Source organism: Pimephales promelas, chromosome 19 (genome assembly GCF_988280905.1).
Source record: "Pimephales promelas chromosome 19, fPimPro1.hap1.1, whole genome shotgun sequence".
Classification (NCBI taxonomy): Eukaryota; Metazoa; Chordata; class Actinopteri; order Cypriniformes; family Leuciscidae; genus Pimephales; species Pimephales promelas.
In genome coordinates, this window is record NC_142787.1 from 22,217,271 (window position 1) to 22,234,064 (window position 16,794).

Sequence of the window (16,794 nt, forward strand, 5' to 3'; positions counted from 1 at the left end):
GAAACCAATTCTACAATTTTCATGTTTAACTTTAACAAAGCCAAGTCACCTCAAAATCCTTTTTTATATACCTTTACAATGTTTCCAAACGAAAGAATAGGCGTCTTAACCATACCTGTGGTGTCCAAAGCTGTTTGGATAAAGTAGTAAAAGAAATGATCAACCTCCAGACCCAAACAATGTAAAGTTTTTGGAGATTTTTGTTTAAATCACTTACAGTGCGCATCTATTGGCGCGGAGCAGATTGAGCATTTTCAGTTCTTTCCTATGGAACTTTATGCTCAATTGAAAACACAAACTCTGCTTGGACACGCACACACCGCTATAAATGCCAGAGTGCATTTTACATACACATACATATACACGTATATAGCCATACATACACAGACACACATATACACATACAGTACACACTCACCTAAAGGATTATTAGGAACACCATACTAATACTGTGTTTGACCCCCTTTCACCTTCAGAACTGCCTTAATTCTACGTGGCATTGATTCAACAAGGTGCTGAAAGCGTTCTTTAGAAATGTTGGCCCATATTGATAGGATAGCATCTTGCAGTAAATGGAGATTTGTGGGATGCACATCAAGGGCACAAAGCTCCCATCCCACCACATCCCAAAGATGCTCTATTGGGTTGAGATCTGGTGACCGTGGGGGCCATTTTAGTACAGTGAACTCATTGTCATGTTCAAGAAATCAATTTGAAATGATTCGAGCTTTGTGACATGGTGCATTATGCTGCTGGAAGTAGCCATCAGAGGTGGCCATAAAGGGATGGACATGGTCAGAAACAATGTTCAGGTAGGCCGTAGCATTTAAACAATGCCCAATTTGGCACTAAGGGACCTAAAGTGTGCCACGAGAACATCCCCCACACCATTACACCATCACCATCAGCCTGCACAGTGGTAGCAAGGCATGATGGATCAATGTTCTCATTCTGTTTGCGCCAAATTCTTACTCTACCATCTGAATGTCTCAATAGAAATCGAGACTCGTCAGACCAGGCAACATTTTCCCAGTCTTTAACTGTCCAAAATTGGTGAGCTCTTGCAAATCGTAGCCTCTTTTTCCTATTTGTAGTGGAGATGAGTGGTACCCGTTGGGGTCTTCTGCTGTTGTAGCCCATCCGCCTCAAGGTTGTGCGTGTTGTGGCTTCACGAATGCTTTGCTGCATACCTCGGTTGTAACGAGTGGTTATTTCAGTCAAAGTTGCTCTTCTATCCACCTGAATCAGTCGGCCCATTCTCCTCTGACCTCTAGCATCAACAAGGCATTTTCGCCCACAGGACTGCCGCATACTGGATGTTTTTCCCATTTCACACCATTCTCTGTAAACCCTAGAAATGGTTGTGCGTGAAAAATCCCAGTAACTGAGCAGATTGTGAAATACTCAGATTGGCCTGTCTGGCACCAACAACCATGCCACGCTTAAAATTGTTTTGAGGGAGTGTGCAAATGGCATGCTGACTGCAGGAATGTCCACCAGAGCTGTTGCCCGTGAATTGACTGTTCTTTTCTCTACAATAAGCCGCAAAGGCGTTTCAGAGAATTTGGCAGTACATTCACCCAGCCTCACAACTGCAGACCCCGTGTAACCACACCAGCCAAGGACCTTCGCATCCAGAATTTTCACCTCAAAGATCGTCTGAGAACAGCCACCCAGACAGCAGCTGCAACAATCGTTTGGAATAGTCACAGAATTTCTGCACAAACTCTCAGGGAAGCTCATCTGCATGCTCGTCATCCTCATCGGGGTCTCGACATGACTGCAGTTCGTTAGGGCAGATGGCAGACAGCATATATGGTGTGTGGGTGAGCAGTTTGCTGATGATGTCAGCTTTGTGGATCGAGTGGCCCATGGTGGCGGTGGGGTTATGGTATGGGCAGGCGTATGTTACGGACAACGAACACAGGTACATTTTATTGATGGCATTTTGAATGCACAGAGATACCGTGATGAGATCCTGAGGCCCATTGTTGTGCCATTCATCCATGATCATCACCTCATGTTGCAGCTTGAAAATGCACGGCCATGTTGCAAGGATCTGTACACAATTCCTCAAAGCTGAAAACATCCCAGTTCTTGCATGGCCAGCATACCCCCCACACAAGTCACCCATTGAACATGTTTGGGATTCTCTGGACAGCGTGTTCCAGATCCTGCCAATATCCAGCAACTTTGCTCAGCCATTGAAGGAGTGGACCGACATACCACAGGCCACAATCAACAACCTGATCAACTCTATGCGAAGGAGATGTGTTGCACCACGTGAGGCAAATGGTGGTCACACCAGATACAGACTGGTTGTCGGAACATCATTTAAAAAGGCAAGCATATTAAAATAAAACAAAAACATTTAAACCATATAGAGAAAACTGAGAAAAACAAAATTAATTTACATATAATTAAAAAAAACACATAGACATCATTAACATTCAAAAACAAAAATAATAAAGAGTAATTGACCATTTAAAACATTAAAAGGAGAAAATTGTTTCTAAAATAAATTTATTTGATATAAAACAACCACATGGATCCCATTAAATAACTAAATTGTAGAATCATCACAAGTGTAATGATGATCACAAGCATGAATGTGCACCTTTAACCAATTTACCTCACCAGTCACTAAAACTAGCTCACTTCACTTCTGACCTTGTTTAAATTAACATGTCCGAGTTGTTTACTTTGTAATTAGTCAATTTCCAGAGCATTCAGGCTAATTTGCACGACATATTTACACACTATTTGATCTCATATTAGTTTTATTTTACACTATTGTCAATCATTTTCTCTACAAAATTAAGCCAGCGCTACCTCAATGCAGAAAATATCCAAAGCCGTAACTGAAAAAGTGGTCTTGTTCAGATGAAGGTGGCTATTTTTCCAACAAGATGTGCCGTGACCACTTGCAAAACAAAGACCACATCATTCTTGCAGTTGCTTTCCATCAAATCATCAGTTTCCTTCAAGTAAACTTATTTATCAAACAGGAAATGAGGAAAAAAGGTTCAATAATAAACCAAACAGAAATATACTTAAGTGGACCGGCCTCAAAACTTTCGAGACATGGGGTTTGTCCGTCGGCTCTAACGCTGGCTTACATAAGCTGCAGCTGCAGTGTGTGCACAAAACAGTCTGGACGGACAATGGATCCAAGCTCAGCTATTCCATCCAAACCAGCCCGATTGTCCTGCTATTCCCATCACTATCACGCTGTGCTTCACCACGCTGAACCAACACATGCTCTGAAAATATCTGCAATACCTTGCAGCCCAAAGGAAATTTAGACCGCTGTGCTATCCTTCCCCTACTTTCAACCAAATCTTTCCAACTCTACACTGCACCAAAAACAAATGTAATGATATGAAGAGAAAGAAACATAATGGGAATGATAAGGAGACCGTTTACACAGTGTCAGTTCTGCTCAAAGTCCTCTCAACAGGGCGACACCCATAGCCAATTATCCTGAAGAAAGCGAGGGGGAGAGTGGCGGGTGCGCTACCTAATCTGTCCACTATTTGGCCACCCATCTCCCCTTCTAATCAACTGCAAATGCTCTAATTGGCAGCAGCTGTTGGGCTCTCAGATCAAACAAATGAACGAAAATTACACAAGCTTCCGGTCTGCATCTCTCCTCCACAATCACACAATGCCCGCAGCTCTAGAGAGAGAGAAAACAAGAATCTAGCATTTGTGACAAACAGTCAAGTTGAATTTGTCAATTTGTTTCATTCAGATGCCACCTTGTCAGATCTAAGTATCCCATGAACTGCATTATGGGAAACGATACTGAAGCTCATGATAAAATTGCAGGGAACAATGATCTGATGCAGGACACAACAGCCTCAATCAACGGGATTGCACTTGAGCAAAACTGCACTGCTGACCACTTTGTGACCAGTACTTCACCTTTTAAGTGTACAAGATGGGTTGGTAGCACACCATGACATTCTGGTTAAAATGAGTCCCTTCGTTAAAAAAAAAAAAATGCTGAGGGAAACTAAGTCACAGATGATGCCATAATTGGCTCCTCTCACTGCCAAGAGTGTGGTGAAACTAGGCTAGTGCTGACAACCACTATCTAGTGGGAACAGGGCAACAAAAGCATTGACACCATCTAGTGAGAGACAAAAAGAGAGAGGGCCACAGTGGTTAGCTGTAGCCATACAAAGAGTACATTCAAATCAGATGGCCATTTCTAAAGTATTGGTAACATCTCTAATTTGGCCAGTTTTGCTGCTTTTATGGAACATGGGGGCAGAAAAAAGAACGGTTTTGTGAAATGTCACAAGCCAGATCTTGCACTTTTGTTGTCCATATGAGAACTACAGTTCAATACTGTATGTGTTTCTATATTTTATACTACAGGCTGTTGATTGCTTGATTCTGACTGGTTTGATAAAAATATCACCAAATTATTTTAGTTCTTAAAGCCTACAACAACAAAAGAACCAAAACATGTACATATGAGCCAAACATGATCACCTTCCTTCCAAATGCTGCCAAAAAAGAGGCCGCCAAGGCATTGACTCCATGAAGGTGTCCTGAGGTATCTAACAAGACATTTGCAGCAAGTTTTGTAGGTTGTGGGGTGGAGAAGCTGTGGTTCAAACTTTTTGGTCCAGCACATCCTACAGATGCTCATTTGGATTTGTATTTCATCATCTCAAGGGATATTCCAATCCGAAGCAGGTGTGTTTGTAGGTATAAATTAAGTGAATTTTGGCCTGCACTTCTATATCTGAAGCTGAATGTCTTTCCCTACAGTTGCCATGTCCCAAACTCATGCTATAAGTTGAGCTGGAAAGTGATTGACGGATCTGAGCAGACCAAACTAAAAACTTTGATGGAATGGCATACTAACAATAGTGAATGGACAAACTGGGTTAAGAGAATTTCCTTTAACATAAAAAAACAAAAATTTGCAAACGTCTATACAATACTTAAACTTCATACTATAATATTAAAAATAAATAGCTAACTTTAATTATAGTATGTGTGTCTTACCAGGCTCTTAAAATTATGACTTGATGTATTACCAGTGGTGCAAGATATACATCAACCGATATATATATATATATATATATATATAGAGCAGAAAAATAAAATATCACAATGTAATTTTTTACCAATATCGTGCAACCCTAATCCTCGCCATGCGCTTTATATACAGATATTTCGACATCGGTAAATATCGGTATCGGCCACAATTTTCACATCGGTGCATCACTATGTACAACCATTGAAAACAAAAGTAAAGCTAATGGATCTCTCTCCAAGTATAACAGACCAACTTTGGCGGCGCATAAGTGTCTGACCAAGGTTTAAATCTGGCTCGGCCCCTCCCCCAATCCCAGTTCCCTTTCCCCCCAATCATGTCCTGTCACTTCTTTACAGTCCCATCTTAGGAAAAAGAAAATGTTGGTGAAACATCTCTAGGGTCAGGCTCAGTATTTCCATGCCCTGCAACCTGAGAGGCATCATTGGGTCTGTGGAAAGTATTACGTAGCCCGCACCTATCGCTCTGCTCTTCACCGGCTCTTTCACAGCACTGGGAGGCCTGGGGTATACTGCGCTCTCAGATCACAGGGCATTACACATACACTGGAGAAGCAACAAAAGCCCCAGACAATAGAGCAACTGAATGACGATATTCAAAAGCACTCTTTGAAATTGAGGAGTCTGACATGCAGAGAGAAGGCTGCCGTTCAGAGGTTTACCAGACTGACCTGCAACTAGTAGTGAGCCATTTAAACACTCATCCAGCTGTACTGACAAGACTCAGACCCCCTATGAGAGACTAAAGCTCACAGAAAACACACACAGTATTTTTGGTTTAAATTTGAATTTAAAGAGACAGGGTAGAAAAAGATCAGACAGAAATAACTATATTGTTGTTTATAATATATAATAATGGCTTTAAAATCTTTTAAGGATAACGTGTATTATGGATTAGAAGTAAAACAAGTTTTAAAATAACACTTTAGAGTTCCTCTATGAAAAAAAAAGCCTTGGAGAGTGAGGAATTGGACAAAGAAAGGAGGGATTCCAAGTGTCAACCTGGTTCAATAATTCACATGACATTATTTACTAATAAGGGGTGTCCAGCAACTGCCACTGAGATCAATGGGAAATGTTAACGGATAGCTTTCTCCTGGCATCACAGATCTCATGGTGCACAAGTGGCTTAATCATGGTGTCAAATCACAGTTAAACAGTAAAGACTTTAAAAACGACTGAAGATGCTTGAATGTTTCTTACCTGACTTTCTTGCCCTGCTCAGCCAGTGACTTGACAAGATCAGCAATAGGATACTGCGCTTTTGCTGCACACAGACCATAACCTGAAGTAAAAGACACACCAATTAAATAAGGAACAACACACCTAAACATGCATCCAAAAAAAAAAACAGCTGCTACTATTATTTGAACTTGAAGCCTAGGAAACCCCCACTGGAAAACTAATGAACTCTGCATGATCCTTTTTTATACTTTTAGTAATCATACCTCATCTTTCACAATATTTCATGTGAATTGATTTTGGCCTAATGAATAATCCCAATTTATAAACAAAAAGACAAATCTGTTTTGAAAGTAAAGCAAGCAAGCGACCTGCTCCCACTCATTTACAATTGAAATATAAAGTAATTAAAACTTGAATGACCTGCAGGATTATAAACCAACACAAGAGAAAATCTGATGAATCTACAGTATCAGAATTCATAATATTTCACAAGTGTTTATTTTTACACATTCTGTGCTGCTTTCAAAGTGCACTAAAGTAGTTGAACTGGGATCAGAAAGAGTAATGCGCATTATGCAACCATTTAAAAAGACTTATCAATCTTTCATCAATAAACAATTTAGCGCTACGGTAAGGAAAACGAATACAAATTCCACACGTCAGATTTAAGCCTTCTGATAGGCTTTTTACAACAACCTTTAAATCCTCCCATTTAAACAAGCATGTCACGGTGCGTGTTGACAAACCCTCCTTACTCCTAATGATTTTTTGCAGCCTTTTTTTTTTGTAAATGAAAGACATTTCACCCTGGTAAAACAGCCATGGTTGGCAAACTTCAAGCTTAAACAGAAAAGTCTTAAATGTTTTCACAGCTGTCAATCACCAAAAGTGACTAGGACTACTTAAATTATACAAAAATGTGGAAATGGAAACAAGGACATCGCTTAGTGTAAGGACTGAGCATGGAAGGAAACCCTACTCAAAATTTACCAAAAAAAAGACAACGTAATGACGGCTGATGGATGGATTTAGCGGTCAATGAGGGGAGAAAACTTGAGTGGGTTCAATTATATGTTATTTAGCAATCCGGGGCTCAATAATAAGGATGGTCTGATCGACCAGGGCCAGTGTAAGAGCGTAGCTACCATATTTAAATAATTGGGAAGGGCTGCACAAAACTGGAAAAACTGACATTGCGATATATAGTTTTTATGCAATATATATTGCAATATGTTGACTTGAACAGCTCTATTTGGAAAGAATTAATGATTGGGGTGAGTTTGATTGGTTGAGTGACTCTGCATAGAAAATAAATCAACAAATTACAAACATAAATAAATACAATAAAACAAAGATGAAGTAAACAGTCTACCAGAACAGCAATTAAATAATCAAATGTGAAATAACACTGCATTGTCTTCGATGTATAAATTAAATATAATTTATCTTTGTTAAAACTACAAAAGTAATTTTGTCTTTGCATTTTGTTGTTTGATTAACATTAAACGACAGACGGTAGCAGGGATATATTAGGCTGCTGCTGTCACTAAGACCAAGCCCATGGATCCAATACCATTTACATTCACGTAAGCCATGAGCAACTGTTTAAATTACGAGGATACTCACAGAGACAGGCATTAATAATACATAACATAATTTTGCGTGCATGAGCCGATTGAAGTACAAATAGACATGGAAGAATATGGATTTTGGTGTTCTCTTGCTGTTCATGATGTGTTTTTTGTGTGCTTCTTCTTCCTCTCAAGTAGTTTAACCTAAAACGCATGCAAGTGATAAACTTTTGCTCAACGATGGTTAAACTATACGATTAATCTGAGAATGCATTTCGAACCGTGGTGCCTGGTCCGTACGGATCACGATCCCTATACTTGACTGTTGTGGATGTGCACATCGCAAAATCGATGCAAAAACGATATCTCGTGAGGCCCTAATTGGGATCTTAATATTGTTTCTAATTCCAGGATTGTAAAAATTAAGTTAACATTATCTAGCCGGCCAGAACCACTTTTAATGGTCTTCACGGTGGCCGGGCCTGTGTTGTCCATGAGCACAGGGCTTTCTCAGACATCTTGGCAGTGGCTTAACAGGCAATGGTCAAGAGGGGAAAATTTGGATGCCTCAGAGCCTGTTGGACAGCCATTTGTTTTAAATAAAAGGGGCCGTCTCTGTTGTGCTTGGCCCTGCAATCTTGTTTACTCTGGACTGCACTGTTTATTATCATTTCTCCTTTTCTTTCGGTTCATATTCCCACATCTAATCGCTCCTCTTTTCCACTGTCCTGTCGCCTCCAAGGTCTTGATGCTCTCGACCTGCTGTCAAGACCATAAAACGCAACTATAAAACAGTCTGTTGCGAAGAACAAAGCAGCGTGAGAGTCGCTGCCGTTGCTGGAGGCCATTATGGAGGCCCCTGCTAAGGAACCAGCCTTAGAAAAATACTCACTTCAGATATACAAGTCCAACTAAATTATTTGCCAACTGAACTTGTATCAAAGGAAAACACAGTTAAAGTTCATCTGACACATCTTGCTTGATCAGTCAGCTGTAGCTGGGCAAAAGAAACGTGCCATAAGAGATAAACCTGACATCACCCACCACAGCTCAGCTCCCACGAACAATGCCACAGGAGGCCAACCGCGCCGTTCCACAACACACACCAAAGAGTCGAACCCAAATAGACAGATAAAAACTGGCCCCCCCAAAAAACATGTGAGAATTCAAGACCACCACAAAACAAGTCTCAGCATGCCTCAAGGAGATCTCTAGGGGGTTTATCCCGCACAGGAGGGGTCAGAAAATTACCAGTGATGTAATGGAGGTGAACCAAGGTTTCTTTAACAGACATAACATAAAGGATCGTTTGAAGTCATTGACAGGACACTCCAGATCTACTTTAAACCAAGGAGTTTCAGATGTGCAAGGCTACAAAAGGCCTTCATTACCTGGAACAATGATGATACTTTGAGCCTCCTTGATAATCTCCACCGTCTGATCCACGTTGACCTCCGTGTGGGTACCTACGATCTCCATGGGCTTGCCCGTGCCAGTGGATGAGGTGCCGTAACCACCCAGAATAACGTTTGCCAGGGAGCGGTTCATGGCCTAGCAAGGAAAAGACACCCAAAGATTGGAAATTAGATTCCACTTCTCAGCCAAAAAAAACAAACAGATTGGGTCAAGAAAATGTGTGTCCATATATGACATTTAGACATTATTAACAACAGGAGATTAGGAAGCGTGGCAGACCACCAAAGTGACTCGAGAGGAATTTGCATGTGAGAGAAGAGTAAAAGTGGGTACGTGCCAGAGAAGAGTAAAAGCGGGTACGTGCAAAATAATACCATCCGTTCATGATAAACGAAAACCATTGGTGTTGAATTCCCAAATCACAGAGGTACAAACCATGAGAGTCATTATAACAGGAACATCCAGTCTTTGCGATCAAGGTTTTAAGACTCGGGACACATGTTTTGTGATTTAACATGACCTTTTAACATTGATAATTCAATGTGATTCATTGATTTACTTATCAGGTCGAAGAATATTACAATTAGAAAAAAATAAAGAATAAATCACGTAAACAATTTCAATAAGGACAACTTTTGCTTCAATGTTGATGGTAGCAATGTAAGTCAATGAATACCATCAACTGTCTGGTTAAAAACATCCTTTAAAATATCTTCTTTTGTGTGAAACTCACACAGGTTTAGAACAACTTGAGGGTGAGTAAATGACAAAACTTTTATTTGTGGGTGAACTGTCCCTTTAAGCAAGGATGCATTAAAATGATCAAAAGTGACAGCAAATGCCTATATTGTTACTAAAGTCATTTTTATTAAATAAACACTTTTTCAAGATTCTTTTGAAGCATATCAGTTTCCACGTTCCCAAATTTAAGCATTAAACTGTTTTCAACATAAACAGTAACGATAATAAATGTAACTTGAGCACAAAATCTGAAGGATCATGTGCCACTGAAGAAATCATGCTGAAAATTCAGCTGTCACAGGAATTAAAAACTTTTAAAATTGATCAAATAAATGCAGCCGTGAGAATTAAAAAAAAGATGATAATTCTTACTTACCCCAAACTAGTGCACATTTAATACATTTACATTAATAACACCACAATGTTCATTCAGACAATCACATTAAGCCACGAACTATTCAAAGATGGGGTGAACTGAACTTACCACACACATTATGTAGGACAGGATGGCTCCAGAAGAGCCAATTAGGGCACCGACAATGGTCAGCAAGTTGTTGTTGAGCAGGAATCCTTCAGCACACAGAGCCCAGCCAGAATAGCTGTTTAGCACAGTGATCACCACGGGCATGTCGGCCCCTCCGATGGCGGCTGTCAGGGTCAGGCCCTACAAAGAAAAAGAAAAGAGGGGTCAGGGAGAGGAAAAAGGGGGGAGATCAAAGGTTACGGTGATGACAAGTGAACAAAGCACAACAGTAACTCGACTCCATCATTTAAACAAAAAGGAAGTCAACCAAAAGAAAAACACAAGCCCGAGGTAGGAGCATTGTACACGCGGTTCGTTTCTATAAAACAAGTCTGTTCATTTACACACTGGGTGATGATGCAAATAGGAAATGCGATAGATCACACCAGAGCAATATTTCACACAGATTTGGTTGCAATGGGCTTCAATTAAGGAATGAGGTGTGTGTCAAAACACAGTATTAATTTCTGTCGTCCGTGATATCGACCTGTATTAATCAAACAATGTACTTTCCTCAGGGAACAGGCTTGAACAAAGCCAGCTCTCACACATGATGTAAAAAAATACATTCAAACAAGCAAAAAGATGGAGACTTGAAGAATATCACTGTAAAAAGAGCCAGACACCAAACTGCAGGTGATTGATTCTCTTTACAGAGGTAAAATGAACTGTATAAAAATGTCACTGTCAACAATGACCAAATTATTGAAAAACGATGAAAGCCTCATGACGCCAATGTTGTGGTTAAATTTATAGCCAAAGGAAGATGGGTTTCATGAGCTGAGAGGTTTACGTATGGCCCGCCATTCTGAAGCGCTGAAAATAAGTTGTATATAATGTACTCACTATATCTTAATCTCTAAATCCTCATATCATGACTAACCAAATGAGCAATTTTATAAATGGCTGTCCCTACTTAAGCCCGCAGAAGGCCAATATATTGGTCGATTGATAGGGTTATATTTGGGTATTAATTTCTAACAGTAGTAACAGCTAACAGTGGGGAGATTTCAGTTTCCGGCTAGTGGATTACCCCCTTGCGTGGAACCAGGGGTGTGACGGTTATAGTTGAACACCGTCATTAGAACTCTATCACCGCCAAACCCATGTTATTAAAAATATTTTTTATCATTTTTTTAATCATAGAGAATGTTTAAATACTTATATCAGCTTACGAGGGAAACGGAGGCGGAGTTAGTGGTGCTTCGGAGACTACTACTGCTGGAAATGATTCGTGAGAGGCGTTCCATCAATATTATATTATAAATGTATATCTAAAAAAAAAAAAGTAGAGGTAGACCGATTAATCGGCAGGCCAATTTTTGGCATTTTTTAACATAATCGGCATCGGCCAATATCCAAGAATATCAAGCCGATTATTAGGCAGGCGCATCTGTGGGCAGCCTAGTGTTGTCGTGGAACACGTGTTTGACGCACGCTGCCGCTAGAGTCATTTTCCAGCCTAGTGAGCAGCAGACCTAAATATGAACACGTTTAGGCACAACACTGACCGTTAGTTAGTAGCTGGATTAAACATGGTAAAAATGTTGGCCAAACAGTGTAAAGTGTGACTGTATTTCACTGTAGACTAAAAGGTCCAATAGTGGGATGCCGTTGTCTGAAGAACAACAGACGGATGGTGCGTTGTGGTGCATATAAAGTTTTTGTAAAATATCATTTTCCCATCTGGTGGTTGTTTTTGTCGTTCAACAGGAATTTACTGGTGAAATACGTTATTGTTAGAAGTTAAATTAAATGATATAATAAATCTTATATATAAAAAATTTAATAATTTAAAGATTTCTTTTCTCCTTTTTTGTGATAATTAGGTTAAGTCCATTTGTCTTTGTCCGTCAACAAACAAAACATTAGTCATTTTTTGAGAGGATAAAATGTTTTTGTTGAGAAAGTTTGTCTATGTTCAGTAATTATCCTTTCTTTTACATTTTATCTTTCAAATAGAGGTTAAAAACCAAGCAAATATCAGCCAAAATAAATCGGCAGTATTAATCAGCCATCGGCCGACCCGGATTTCAAAAGATCGGTATCGGTATGGGCATCGGCGTAAAAAAAAACAAACATATCGGTCGACCTCTAAAAAAAAGATATACATTTTTTTTTTTGAAAATTGATTTGACATTTGTGAATCGATTCAGAATTGTCCACGTCTGCATCGCAATGGATCTAAGAATCGATTTTTCCCCCATCCCTACTTATCAATGGACAGAGCATACGTTCAGTTTCTTAGAGAATTTAGAGTACATTTTTTTTTAATTGCACACTTTTATTAATGTATAAAGTTACATTTTACTGGCTACCATTAAATAAAAGAATAAAAAAATTAAATGAAAACCATGGGTGTCAGATTTGGATGTTTGTTTTTTTGTTTGTGCGCACACACACACACACACACACACACACAAATCAAACAACCACATCTGAACTGCCAAGCAACATAAGAAAATATATAAATTTTTATAAAAGACAACCTGGCAAAAAGATTTTAGAAAGCTGTGAATCCCTTACCATGACTGCAGAGAGTGCAGACACAGAGCCCAGGCAGGTCAGGCCAGTGGTGTAGCTGGGATCAAGCAAGAAGGGGACCATGCCGCCCACACTGGCAGCCATGAGGGTGGCGTTCAGTGCATGACGACCAGGAAGCATAAGGGGAGCCGAGTTCAGAAGACCTGCACGAGGAGGAAGTGAAGTGAGAAGAGCAAAACGATTTGAGACTTAGCAAAAAGTGGGTTCGACGATGGACTCGACGTGCTTTTTGGGAATGTGATGAGTGAAAGGAAATTAGGAGGAGAAGTTCTTGGAAACGAGAAGCTTGTTTGAGTTTGAAGCTTTAAACAAAGGTACACAACTGCATGTCATGTTGTTAAGTGCACTTTAAGCATCTGCTAGCGCTCTGTAAACTGTAATAATATCTGCGAGACATATCATCAGTGCAAGATAAAGTACGTGAATGCAGGGAAAAACTCAGTAGGAGCCGATTCAGCCGAATAAATTACACTTACCGAATCAGTCACACACGAAACAAGTTAGCAATACAATTGGATTGGGTGATTATGCACAGCACTCTACATCCCCTTTCCACTGAAAGAAAAACTCACAAGGATAAAAATGAGACTTCTAATCGATTTTATCAGTGCAAGCCTGTAGGCTTCAGAGTGGAGGAGGAATGAGAAAGCTCCTGAATATAATGTGTCCCAGCTTTGAGGGACAAGTGGAAAATGACTGGGGGGGCGGAGGGACTAATTAGTGCCAAAGTTTGAGAGGTTCCGCCTGGCCAAGCTTTAAACATGAGGCATGTGTGGCACCGGTGGGATGGTGAGTTAACAAACAAAGCCGCACCAGACAATAAGGACTTAGACCCATGACGGCACGATTAATAAAAATAAAACAAAATTTCTATTTAGTTTATGGCGATAATCAAATCACAAAGGCTCTGATTTAATTAAGCAGCATGTTTAAGAGTGAAGCGTGGTACTGTATATGCAAGCAGCTCATTATCCGGTGTTTTCATTGTTTTGGTTTGTAGTAAATGATGCTACACACATATGGGGGACAGAACAGAAACGGACAGAAAAGAAAAACAGAACAGACGCAGGTCATCCACAAATGAAAAAAGAAAAAGGTCATCATTTACTCCCCCCTTATGTCGTTTGTGTGTTTGTTTTGGACCCCACTGATTCTCAATGTATGGATAAACAATGTTAATCAATTTTTTTCTTTTGCATTCCACAGAAGAAAGTCAATCAGGTTTTTATGACAAAATTGGTCACTTATGGGTGAACTATTTCTTTTAGTGTTATTATCTAATCAAACAAGCAGGACCTTGAAGTTTGCCGTAAGCCACCAGAGATCCACTGAAGGTGACTCCACCAATGTAGGTCCCCAGGTAGGCCACAATCTTGGTGAAGTTGGCTGCAGGGTCAGTTGCGAAGTGGGGGTACTCCACCATGTACTCGGCCACGCAGGTGAGCATGGCTGCCAGACCAACTAGACTGTGGAAAGCAGCCACGAGCTGCGGCAGGTCCGAGATCTGGATCTTCTTAGCGATGGCCAAACCTGTAAAGGTGGAACAAACAAGAAAGAGGAATTCAGGCCTGCTGGTAAGGTAAGCGGGTCACATCTGATGAAGTGGTGTGTGTGTGTGTTGATGTGAATCTGGAGTGCAGGTTGGGGGAAGGGTGTGTAGAGGGCATGTTTTGGGCGGGCTGAGACCTCAGGAAGGAAGCATCTGGAATCAAGCAGACTCCTGGTTTGAGTTGGAGTTGGTCGGGACGGTTTAAACTATGTTCCAGCAGGTTTCCAGGAATAATTAGCATTTTAGATTAGACATGACTGACTACAAAGAATGATACCGCACTGTGTGACTCACATGACCTGATGACCATTACCTGGGGTCGCGAAAAAAAAAAAAAAAAAAAAAAATCACAAGGCCACTTCCAATTTACTTACATGTTCAAAGGCTGCCGACTAAAGAAATGCACACGGGGCACAAGCACACACACGTACTTACCAGCAGTGCCACCCACCGCCATGGCCGCACTCATTTGAGCCATGAGCTCAGGGGAAGGTTTCAACACTCCGAAAGTAGCAGCAATGCCACCGGCCACTCCGATCATGCCCAGGGCGTTACCGAGACGGGCTGTGGATTGTTTAGACAGACCCGCCAGAGCCCCCACGCAGCACAAGCCGGAGCCCAAATACATCATCTGCACACAAGAAGGTTCATAGGAAGTGAGGATACATATCCTCCAGAATCCATTTCTCTTTTGCATTACTATATCACAACTAGATATTCACTATATTAAGTTGTTTTATGTGGTGGACAGGAAGTTGCTATTGTGTTCTGAGTGGAAATTAAGCATGTTGTTCAGGATATTTCTATTTAGCTTTAATTCAAAGCTTTAATTCTAAATCTTTTAAATTGAATTTAAGTTTTCATTTAATTTAAAATAATTTCATTTATTTAAAGGGGTCATATAATGCCATTTTTATACAAGTTAATATGATTCTTCAGGGTTTGAATAAAAAGTTTGTCATACAACAATAATGTATTACTAAATTTTTATTATATGATGGTTGTGTACAGGCACTGCCAACACAGTCAACGTGTAAAAACGCATGTACCATTATATGACCCCTTTAAATTTAGCTTTATTTCAATTAAAATTATTTTTAATAGTTTGAACATTTTATGCAACTTTGATAAGCTGGTCACTAGAATGTGTACCCTACTCTATTATAGTATTTATAAATATACTCAATTAGCTTTTATTTTTATAGTATCAAATTTTCATTTAAGTTTAAGCAGTTTTCTTATGTGCTTTTGTCATCTTTTTTAGATTTTCATTTTACTTCAGTTTTACTTTTTAGTACTTAGACGAAAATATGTTGCCAACTAACTAGAATGTTTAAGTTGAGGTTTTTCCATCTAATCATTTTACTTTACTTTTTCAACTAACAATTTATGTATAATAGTTTCAACAATGCCTTCAACACAGAAGTTTTCATCCTATCATCTGCCATGTAGAAAAGTGCAAGCAATACAGTCTTACCTGTTCAACATTGTAGCCACTTTGAAGAGCCATCCCATAACCTCCAACAAAACAACCAGCAGGAAGAAGATACAAGTAGTTGTACTCTGGGGGATCAGTTGGCCGCTTGAACATGTCCAGCATCCTCTGAGTAACCAAGAAACCACCTGATAACAAACAGATAGTAAGAAAGTATATAACACTGTACACAATCTGTTGACTTCATCCTGATATAATACATTAAATTATATAAAATAATAATTTAAAATTTCACACAAAAAAATAAATAAATTGAGTTGCAGAAGGATGCCACGAAGACTGACGGTAGTCACTCATCTGCTGCTCATTAGTGAAGTATTTTTAAACTGCCACGTGATTGCATTTATATTCATTTTCCTGGCTTACGCCGCCCTAGCAAAGAAACTTACTAGGATGATTACCAAACCAAAGCTTTTCATTTTAAACTCAGACAGATATCCAGTTTCACTCAAACCTTAGTGACTCGTTTCTCTGAGGATCCCGGTAAAATATTTAAAAAGTAAATGCACTCAGACGGTTGAACACAATGTATATACAGCATTAGAAAGAACGTTCCTTTTTCCCACAATTAAATGTGAAGGATATCCAGACATTACAGCCGGGGCCAAAGAACGAAATGTTTTCATTCCTGTCATTAATAGAGCAGGTTCACCATAAATTCCTTGTCTTTTATTGAAATTAAATTGGAAAGGGC

The 16,794-nt window shown here is 39.7% G+C and overlaps 1 protein-coding gene across 1 annotated transcript in view; it reads right to left on the reverse strand.

The window, feature by feature from the left end:
* Positions 1-16,794, reverse strand: part of nnt (nicotinamide nucleotide transhydrogenase) — a 40,782-nt gene that overhangs the window by 3,256 nt on the left and 20,732 nt on the right. Inside the window, exons 13-19 of the mRNA XM_039688019.2 lie at positions 16,083-16,228; positions 15,041-15,236; positions 14,353-14,586; positions 13,039-13,199; positions 10,474-10,653; positions 9,224-9,383; positions 6,280-6,361 (exon numbers count right to left, since the gene is read on the reverse strand). Of these exons, the coding sequence (XP_039543953.2) occupies positions 6,280-6,361; positions 9,224-9,383; positions 10,474-10,653; positions 13,039-13,199; positions 14,353-14,586; positions 15,041-15,236; positions 16,083-16,228 (1,159 nt within the window). The remainder of the gene's footprint in view (positions 1-6,279; positions 6,362-9,223; positions 9,384-10,473; positions 10,654-13,038; positions 13,200-14,352; positions 14,587-15,040; positions 15,237-16,082; positions 16,229-16,794) is intronic.